The 10,746-nt window shown below is 37.0% G+C and overlaps 1 protein-coding gene across 1 annotated transcript; it reads right to left on the bottom strand.

The window, feature by feature from the left end:
• Positions 1–1,767: 1,767 nt before the first annotated feature.
• On the bottom strand, positions 1,768–9,408 carry gfap (glial fibrillary acidic protein). Its single transcript, XM_084414999.1, has 9 exons — positions 8,881–9,408; positions 5,113–5,173; positions 4,944–5,039; positions 4,494–4,655; positions 3,260–3,385; positions 2,916–3,136; positions 2,792–2,835; positions 2,629–2,714; positions 1,768–1,948 (listed from the first exon to the last, which is right to left on the bottom strand). The coding sequence occupies exons 1-9, from the start codon at positions 9,375–9,377 to the stop codon at positions 1,907–1,909; spliced, it is 1,335 nt and encodes a 444-aa protein (XP_084271125.1). The 5' UTR covers positions 9,378–9,408; the 3' UTR covers positions 1,768–1,906.
• Positions 9,409–10,746: the final 1,338 nt, after the last annotated feature.

Genomic DNA, 10,746 nt, shown 5'->3' with positions numbered 1-10,746 from the left:
TTAGGTTTATACTCAGTTGTAAATACAATACTCACCACTGTTATATGTACAACAGAGTTGGTTGGTCATCATTATCAACACGCAGATGTAAACATTGGTATCAATTTTGGGTCTGTTGCCTGCCTCCATATCTTTGCTCTCTTACCCAACACAAACCTGTTGGAGTTTATTATTTGCGCTCACAGGATTTGTATACCCTCTCAATTCCACTCGCCCGAACTGAATTTGGACAACAAGCTTTTCGGTACGCCGCACCCAGTGATTGGAACTTTTTACAAAATGACCTGAAATTGCAGACCCTGGTGTCAATGAATATTTTTAGATCTTTCCTTAGTGAGCTGTTAAAGGAAGAAACAATTTGTACATGTTTTTAATTGTTTTGATGATATGTTTTATTATTATTATTATATATTTGTTATTATTATTATTATTATTATTATGATAATGTTGTGCTGCTCATCTTGGCCAGGCACTTCTGTAAAAGAGATTTTTAATCTCAGAAAGTTTTATCTGGTTAAATAAAGGGCAAAAAATAAATAAAAATAATAATAATACCCTGACAAAGACGTGTAATTCCCTCTTACCATGCGTGGGATCCGCACTCTGTCAGTGACCCTGTCACACACGCCTGTCACTCAAACCTTCTGCCCCCTTGACATGTTCACATGTCACTTCCTATTTCGTTCACTTTCGAGTCTTTATTAAACACTCAGAATGCATCAGCTGCAATGATTATGCTGTTTTGTTGAGAAGTCCTCTTCTATAAGCAGACACAAGACACTACCGAATAACAATTATTTTTTATTACTATTAATGTTAGTCACCACAATACAGTGACATCCAATTCAGTATGCAAGAGTAGTGAGAAAGTTAGCCCTCCTCGGTTGAAAACATAGCTCGGTGTTACCTGGCAGTATTATCTCACAGTAAAGGTGGTCACATTAGCAAAATTTTGCATGCAAACAAGATCCATAATTGTAGATAAATCTTGTAGATAAGTCACTTTCAAACCAAGTAGCTTTTTGTTGGTCAGTGCAGATCATTTACAAACAAGAGCGTAATCTGCACAGGAAACCTGATTGCGTGTATTCCGTCTGGAATGAATGGTAAATATGACTGCATCTTAAAAAAATATAACAAGGTATCAGTCGCAAAACTCCATTAATTCATCTGTTCATATGATGGGTAACACTATGTTAGATGCTTATAATGAATTTAGTAAGATAATGTTTTTTTATTGATTAAAATGTACAGTTAATATGTTTTCTATAGGTCAATCAAGTCAACAAGCAATTTAAAGCATTTTAACCTGGGTCCAAAGAGATGAGTTAGCTACTGTGCAAAAACATTGTGCATACACAGTGAAGGAGGAAAATATGCATAGCACCGCTGACAAAATCCATCATCCCTTTAAAACTCTCACAAAGATCTTGCTGTTATAGTTCCCTTCTGCCTTACTTTAACACTGACCATTCCGATTCAAAAACCACTTCTTCATCTAGTACATAATCCTTAAAGACTACAATACATTTCAGAACAAAATCTCTACAGTTTGTGCTTGACAAAAAACTATAATCCCCATGTACCCGCTCTGACCACTAGCAACATCATTTTCTACTTTCTACTTTCATCTTTCCAACCATGACTTTTTATGGCACAATCGGCGATAAACTAGTCTACTGTCATGCTAATACTCTTCGCCACAAAAGAGACAGATACAGTAAAGAGAGAAGCCCAGGAAGAGAAAGAGTTGTGTATCGCTTATTGTTGTTAATGCATTTGAATATAGTTCCCACCCAGGAACTATAGACACTAGGAGAAAATAAGCGGGCAAGTTGGCAAGAAATCACATATTTGACCGCAGCATTAGTGAAGGAGCTGTGTCTAAAGCAGTGTCTAAAACTGATTACGGCAGATCCTTCCTCTCCGTAGTGGACTCTTTAATGATCTGTGAAAGAGAGATTGCACAGGTTCGTTTTTTAGCTGAAACAGAAAACACAGCAACAAAATTAAACAGATAAATGAACAATTCAGATGCCCAAACCAGGGCACGCAGGGTAAAGTTGGCCCATGATGATCTCTGATTTGGTTTCAAAGTTTTTTGTTTTATTTTTGCTTTGAAGTGTACAGAATATTAATGAATTAGATTTTTTTTTTTTTAAATGGTTACACTTTACAAGATTCCATTTGTTAACATTAGCTAACATTAGCTGTCTATTTGTATCTGTTTTGTATCAAAGTTGTATCTGTTAATATTATTTAAAAGTCCATTGGAGCTAACGTTAACAAATGGGACCTTATTGTAAAGTGTTACCAACAAAAATATATAAACGTTTACATAAATGGATATAATGCAACATTTACATTTGGCTCATGCCCCTCAATTAAGTTTTCTTTTTTGGGGGGGGGGGGGGGGGGGGGTACCTCTGCTCTAATGCAATGTATGAAAGATAGAATGAACGAATCAATAAATAAACAAAATGATCAATTATTCCATTGTGCTGTGAGAGAGATAGTTATAGATAGAGATAGATTATGCTGAAGTGCATTCATGTGAAGTGGATTTCAAAAACTTGAAATGGGTATTTTTAAAGGTTGATGAACAGCGTCCCCTAGCAGCGTGTTTACCTCTCCGTCACGAGTCTCAACAGTTCGCACAACTATGCTCCTCTTCACATGTGCCTCAGGAGTCAGCTTAGTGTCCATGCTGGTGTCTAGCAACACACACACACGATTAAATAGAGACATTTAAATCAAGCTGTAATCAACAACTGGATGATGAATTACTCACCTCTAAACTGTAAGTTGGTGAAGTTCTGCACGGGAACAGTGATTCTAGAAGAGGTGGGAGAATATTAATTGAATCATATTTGAATTAATTTAATCAATGTGGTTCATGCCATTTCTCTCCTCACCTGCTCTCTTCTCCTTCGAGCAGCTTCCTGTAGGTGGCAATTTCAATGTCCAGGGCCAGTTTTACATTGAGTAGGTCCTGGTACTCCTGCAAGTGTCTGGCCATCTCCTCCTTCAGCATATGGATCTCGTCCTCCAGATGAGCCACGGTGTCCTGGTAACCGGACGTCTCCATGGCGAAACGTTCCTCCATCTCTCGCAGCTGACGCTCCAGGGACTCGTTCTTAAAGATGTGAGAGGATTTTAATGCGTGATTTCGCTGCTGTCAAGTACTGTGGTCTACAGTCATGACTGAAATTTTTGTTGTTCTTAATAAGTTTGGTGGCAGGTGAAATGAAACACTTACAGACCCACGGAGAGATTCCAGGTCACAGGTCATGCCCTGAATCTGCCGACGATACTCATTGGCCTCCTGCTTAGCTTGTCTCAGAGCCTCTCCGTTCCGATTGGCTGCATCAGTCAGATCAGCAAACTAGTAAAATACATTTTTCTTATTTATTCATTTATTTATAGTAATACACTAAAATACTAAGCCCCGCACATGACATATGGATAAAAAGTTTGGAAACAATGTGTTTTTTTTTGTTATATTTTTGAAAGTAGTCTCTTAATCTCACCAAGGCTGCATTTATTTGATAAAAAAATGGAGTAAAAACAGTAATACTGCAAAATATTATTACAATTTAAATTAAATGGTTTCTGTTGTAATATATTGTATATATATTGAAACATTTTAATTTATTCCTGTGATGGTAAAGCTGAATTTTAAGCATCATTAATAATAAGAAGAAATTATTTTAGAATGATTTCTGAAGGATCATGCCACTGGAAGTAATGTAGTAATGATTACTACATTACTATGATTACTATGATTACTCCACTCAAGACTGGAGTAATGATGCTGAATTCGGAATAAATGACATTTTATAATATATTACAACAGAAACTAGTTAATTTAAATTGTAATAATATTTCACAGTAATACTGTTTTTACTGTATTTTTGACCAAATAAATGCAGCCTTTAATGTTTCTGACTGGTAATTTGTTCCCACAAATTATGAATTTGTTCCATCTTTTTAGTAAATCGTGGCCACGTTGTACTAATTCGCTCCCTCATTTTGATTGAACTAAAACAAGGGAATGAATCATTACAATGTGGCCATGATAATGACAATTTAGCTAAAATGATGGAATGCATTAATAAAATGAGGGAATGAATTCTAAATTTGTATAATATTGCCACACACGTCATGTGCAGGGGCTCTACAACAAAAAATTGGTGTAGAAACAATTTTCACTCAGCAATTGCTAGTAAATTTCACAATTAATTACAAAGAAATAACTTTGATATAACTTTGAAATAACATTAAACATGAAATTTTGAAGAAGACAGACTGAAATAGTATTTTCTTGTAAAACACACTCCAATAATCTTTGTTTTATTCACAACTTTGAAAAATTCATTTTTATAGTGGGTGATTTTATAATATAAATTGTAATGTATTTGTTTATAACTATAGTCTAAAATCTAAAAGAGGAAATCCACTAAGGGGAATGCATGCGTGTGTGTTCATGTAACCTTTGAGCGATACCACTCCTCAGTCTCCTGCATATTGGAGGTGGCCATGGTCTCAAACTGAGCTCTGATCTCCTTCAGGGCAGTGGTTAAGTCTGGCTTAGACACATCCACATCCACATGAACCTGTTGGGCCATCAGCTGGTCGTGCAGCTCTCTCATCTCCTACACAGAGGAAGAAAGAGGATAGAACGCATTAGAGAAGTTTCCAGGTGAGGGAATATCATTTTTTTTTACAGCACGGTGTCCGATCAAGTCTGATTTTTACTGTCCACGCTGTCAAGCGATGAAATTGGGAATCTGTTTGTTCAGTCAAAGTCATCAGAATCCATTATAGCTACATATAGCCATATTAAATGAACAGATTTGAGACAGATATGAAGTCAAATCTAAGAGACAGGGAAGAACTGAACAGATGGAGGTAATGAGGAGAGAGTGGGAGAGATAACAAACCTCTTCGTGAACCTTCTTCAGGAAATTGATCTCATCCTGCAGAGCATCAATCTTCCTCTCCAGCTGCACACGGTTCAGAGCCGCTTCATCCACTTCCTGGAATCAAAAGTGAAATTCATGACAGCAATATGCTAACTCGTGAATGAGACGGGAATGGATTGTTTCTTACTTGTCTGAAGGTGTTGAGGTTATTTTCTGCCTCTTGTCGTAGGGCAGTTTCATCTTGAAGTCTGGAAAATGGATTAAAAAAAACAAAAGAGTTACCATTCTCACAACCTAAAAAGGATTCTATCCTAAGTTCGACAAACAACTGTAACCACACACAAGCATTGGTGTATTTTCTTATTTTCCCTCGTCAGGTATATTCCTGATGAAGGTCATGGGACCGAAACATTGTGAATAAAACTATTTTAATACGTGTAAAAAAAAAAAAAAAAAAAAAAAAGTGCATACAGATATTTTTATACATGTGCAAGTATTGATGGTGTACAGGATTTTTTATTTTTTTACAGGTTTGATTTTTGACTTGGTTTTTGGTCTTTTTTCCCTATGCACCAATCTATCACCTGCAGGTGTGCGTGGGTAATTGTTGATTGCTTATTTTCCCTCTTAAAAGTTTTTTTCTTTTTTTCCATATATATATATATATATATTAGATAGGTTGGGTTCTAGTTATACAAATTGTGATGTTTATTCACTTTTTTGAAGGCTTCACTTAAAGGTGCATTAAGCAACTTTTCATGTTAAAAATACCCGTTTTTCTAACCCATACACTCCCAGAAAAAAAGGTACAAAAGCTGTCACTGTGGCGGTACCTTTTCAAAAGGTACACCTTTGTACCTAAAGAGTGCATTTAAGTCCCTCAAAGGTACATATTGTTACCAAATGTGTACATATTAGTACCTAAATGGTACATATTAGAACCCTTTTGAAGGGGACTGTCCCAGTGACAGCTTTTGTACCTTTTTTTCTGGGAGTGTACATGCTTAAACAATTGCCTGATGGGCTGAATGAGCCCTTCTATGATCACTGCGATTGCCTCTATAATCCTGTACAGTAAAATAAATAAGAGGGATTCGGGACGGAATCGACTGGGCGTGACGTCATGCGCGTTCACGCTCACCTGGCTATGTCTGGCAGGTTTGTGTATTCGCCGCCATTATCCGCATCAGCGAAGACAACTCAAGCGACTTTTGCAAAAGTAGAAGATGGATTCAAAGAGACCGGCTTCTAGTTCATCCCAAACCCCAACGCAAACTCCACGTAACCGCGTGCACAACTCTGGTTGCAGTTTCGCGTGTCGCCAGAAGGGGGCATAGTTCTGCAAAAACTCAGAGACTTGCGCAATGCACCTTTAAGCAGCATTCCCAGCAAGCTATATTGATCTCACTGTGCCAATGACTCACTTATAAAGACAGTCACTTGTCGCCACCTACTAACGATAACCTGTAGAAAGATTGAATGTTCCCACATGAAAACTGACAGAGTGCCTGGAATAGTTGCAGAACAGTTGCCCTCCAGGACTGAGTTTGGACACTCCTGACCTAGACATATAGAATAAAAATAAAATAAAAAATACAACTAAAAATGTACTTGTGGTAGGCTTCAATGATGTTACAACTAACCCAGAGTCCATGAACTAGCTCACCTTCCAGCTAACAGCCAAAACATTAGCACTAACAACTTGCATGAAAAATACCTACACAGACACATAATTTAACTTTGATGAGTTTAACTACAACGCAGAAATATCCATAACAAAAATAAAGGAAGTTTCTTACAGCAAAAAAACGTGTTCTGCTCTAAAATCTGCTCTTCGTTCTCACATAAACCGACTAAACCGGGCATGTGTGAAGTTAATCAGGTGATTTATAACTTGTTCCTGATTGGAGAATTTGGAAGTGTTGCAATTAACCCATGTTACAATAATCCCGGTCTCCCTATAAAACTTCTCTTTAAAAAACACAAACAAACAAAAAAACAATACAGTTAATGCTCTGCTATCTGTGATGACATGAATGTTATTTCCCGAAACCTCATTCCTAAATAGTTATTTGTGATAAATCAGTCATGACAGCTGTAATGAAAGGCTCCCAGTGGAGGGGACCTATGTGGTGTGGTGAGACCTGCAGGAGGGGGCAGGACAGGGTTCAATGGATCACTCATGCATCATTAACTGCTCACACACACACACTGCAACAGCCACTCTTTCCCACGGGGTGGAGTACATGCACACCCTTTCATATTCTTCTAAACTGAGCAGCTACACCTGACACAAGCAGTCCAATATACATCAATGCAAACAATTCCAAATAAATAGTGCCTAGTATGAGCATACAAATAAATATGTACATCAAAAATAATCACCTTGAATTCAGATACATCGCTTTTTTTTTGTTACCATGGTCCATGAATAAAATTGTATTTTGCATCGCTATTACTGATGTTCCATCAAATATTAACAAGGAATTAAATAGAGAATTACAAGCGACATTTTATATAAAAAAATTACATTCTCATGACTGTTCTATTTTTATAAGATTCTTTGTTTAAGTCATCAATGATTCCAATGAGTTTAAAGTTGAGGGTTTGGAACTTGAAAAATTGAAAAATGGTTCTTCTCTCTCATACCTAACAACGGGGCATCTGCACTGGGTGGGTTCAGCCTTTGTGGAAGCTGTGCTGAGGTATTGTACCCCTCCCTGCCCCCATAGTACTCAGTGGATCAGGCTTTAGTAAAAAAAAAAAAAAAAAAAAAAGCAGTGTGGGATTGAATGGGAGCACGAAATGGAGAGCCTCTCATTGAAAATGGGTTTGGGTGCTATAAATTCACTAGTAACGTAGTTTTGGCAGTGATCTGGAAAAAATGCTTAAGGTGCTGCGGTTGTTTAATTTTAAGAGATTATCCACCCATATGCCAGCTGTACTTAAGGGCAGGTTAATAGATGGTGTTTCTTTGACATGGCTATTGAGCTGTTTTTGTGTCATTGTTCTCTTGTTGCTCTAAGCGTTCTTCTTGGCATGTCCTGGAATGCGTAACACCTCCACCCCAGCCAGACACATCTGATCAAGTACACCCTGTTTACTTTGACAAGCTGGTTAGAGTGGTTTTAACTTTGTGTTGTCATTTGTTTTCATCATGCCACCAGTAAATCAAGGCATCAAGGTATCTATTCCTCACTGGGTCTCTTTTCATTTTTGAAAGTGACCTGATTAATTGTATCGCTTTCAAGTGTCTGCCAATAGCATAAATGTGAAGGTAATGTCAATACAAGACAACTGGGATAATCAGAAGTTACCTTGAAGATGAAAGTTTATAACATTTTGAAATGTAAAACAAACATTTTTTATACCCTTTTATATAATTTTTAGGAAAAAAGAAAAATATATGAAATTGCTTTAAGAAAAAAAGCTAAGCATTTTTATAACTATATATATATATGTTTATGAAAGAAATTGTGAAATAAAATATTATAAATATATATATAAAAAAAGTGTTAATATCTATATGGAATTGTTTGGTGATAGTTTTGACCTAAAATATCTATCTATCTATCTATCTATCTATCTATCTATCTATCTATCTATCTATCTATCTATCTATCTATCTATCTATCTATCTATCTATCTATCTATCTATCTATCTATCTATCTATCTATCTATCTATCTATCTATCTATCTATTCTCAATATATATTCAAATAATTGAATATAAATACATCTCTATAATATTTAATTTCACGTTTTTTTTTCTTTCTTACTGTTAAAATACTTCTTTTTTTTTTCTCTCAAAATTTCTGCAGACCCCTAGTATGAAACCCCCTGTTTTAGACAAACAAGGTGCAAGATATAAAATATTTATCATTTTTATGTTTTGTTTTTGGTTTTAAGTTGCATTGAAAAGCCCTTTGAATGGGCATAACACATCTGTCCTTACCTATGTTTAAGAGTGGTCAGGTCTGAGGCCAGGTTGTCCTTTTCGATCTCCAGTCTGGCTTTCCCAGCGTTGAGTCCGTCCACCTGTCTGCGAAGCTCCCTCAGCTCCTCCTGGTAGATGTCCCCCAGACGACTGGGCTCCTTCCCCCTCAGCTGGTTCAGTTCTGCCACCAGCATCTTGTTCTGCTGCTCCAAGAAGCGCACTTTTTCGATGTAGCTGGCGAAGCGGTCGTTCAGCCCCATCATCTCCACCTTCTCATTGGTGCGCGTCTCCCGGTACTGGGCCTTCAGCAGGGAGTCCACCGAGAAGTCCAGCCGCTCCCCGCCCAGGGACAAGCGTGAGGTGGACATGGTGGCTGGGCTGGAGGTGAGGTGGCGCGGGCTGCTGTGGAGGGACAGGCGGCCCGTGCTGAGGCGGCTGGTGATCCCCACGGACGGGGAGCCGCCCGGTGTCCCGAAGCGCTTTCGGTAGGATGAGAAAGCACGCTGGGGTTCCATGGCAGAGGGAAATGAGACCAAGTGTGGGTGAACTTTGGGTTTTTATAGAGAAGGTGGGGGAGAGAGAGGGGGTCCAATGGGGAGGGCAAAGGCCAGGGGGTGTGTATGTGAGCCCGGAATTGTTTGTGCTTGTCCACCCAGTCTCCTGACTGCCTCTTTTCACTCTATTCGGTCCGTCTCTCTGGTGTGGGGCGCACCGTGTGTGGGGAGGGGACACAGCCAGTCAGAGAAAATCCTATTCATGCCACTGCTGGAACACATACACACAGGGACAGACTGTAATGGCACTGATATTTGACTGTCACTTCAATTCTCTCTCTCACCCCATAATAAAGTGCAGCTTTGTACCTCTTCTGAGTTAATTTGAAGTTCCTCTCTCCTTCTTGGTCACAGTTTTTCTGCCGTTCCAAGAGGGATTTTAATGATGTCACAGAACACTGGGTTGATTACGTAAATCTTCAGTATAAATAGAGTCGAAAGCTTTCTTTTGTGCTGATCTGGGAACATCACACACACACACACACACACACACACTTTTCAGCACCACAGATTCATGTTTACCAGAATAATTTGACTTATTCAGCTTTACACAACTCACAGTGTATAACTATCAAAAGGAATGTTTACCCAACAATCAACATTCTGTCACCATTTTCTCATCCTCATGTCATTCCAAACCTGTATGACTTAATTTTCTGTGGAAAATGAAAGAAGATACTATGAAAAAAATGCCTAAGCTGCCATAAAATTAAAGTTAATAGAGACCAGGGGATGTCAAGCTAAAAAAATAAATAAAATAAAAGCACTGTTGTTATTGTTAACTAAAATTAAAACTATTCATAAAAATCCTTTTCGTAAATGGAAATAAAGCTGAAATCAAATAAAATATAAATATTAGATAAAACTTTAGAAATGTGAAATAAAAATAAATTAAAGGTAAATAGAAATATAAAAAAATAGAAACTAATAAAAATGACAAATTCCCTTAAAAAAAAAAACTCTGAAAACTGACAAAACAAAAATAATAGTATATAAATAATAATAAAATAACGTATCAAAGCATCATGAAATTAGACTATATATCCCATCTGCTGTATTTCAAGTCTTTATACGATAACTGTGATAACAAAAGAATGTGAGCTAATATTTAAGGAAAATCTTGCCTTGAAAAGCTTATTTGACAAATGTAAAAAAAAAAAAAATGTAGTTTGGACATTTTGCTAATAAATGTATCATACATTATATATATATATATATATATATATATATATATATATATATATATATATATAAAATAAAATAAATATTTTAAAATTATAAAAATTTAAGAAACATCCAGTCATAAGAACCAAAGACTCACTCTACTTGC

This window comes from Rutilus rutilus (genome assembly GCF_951802725.1).
Source record: "Rutilus rutilus genome assembly, chromosome: 1".
NCBI lineage: Eukaryota > Metazoa > Chordata > Actinopteri > Cypriniformes > Leuciscidae > Rutilus > Rutilus rutilus.
Note: the sequence above shows the minus strand (reverse complement) of the source record. Positions and strands in the feature narration are given on the sequence as shown.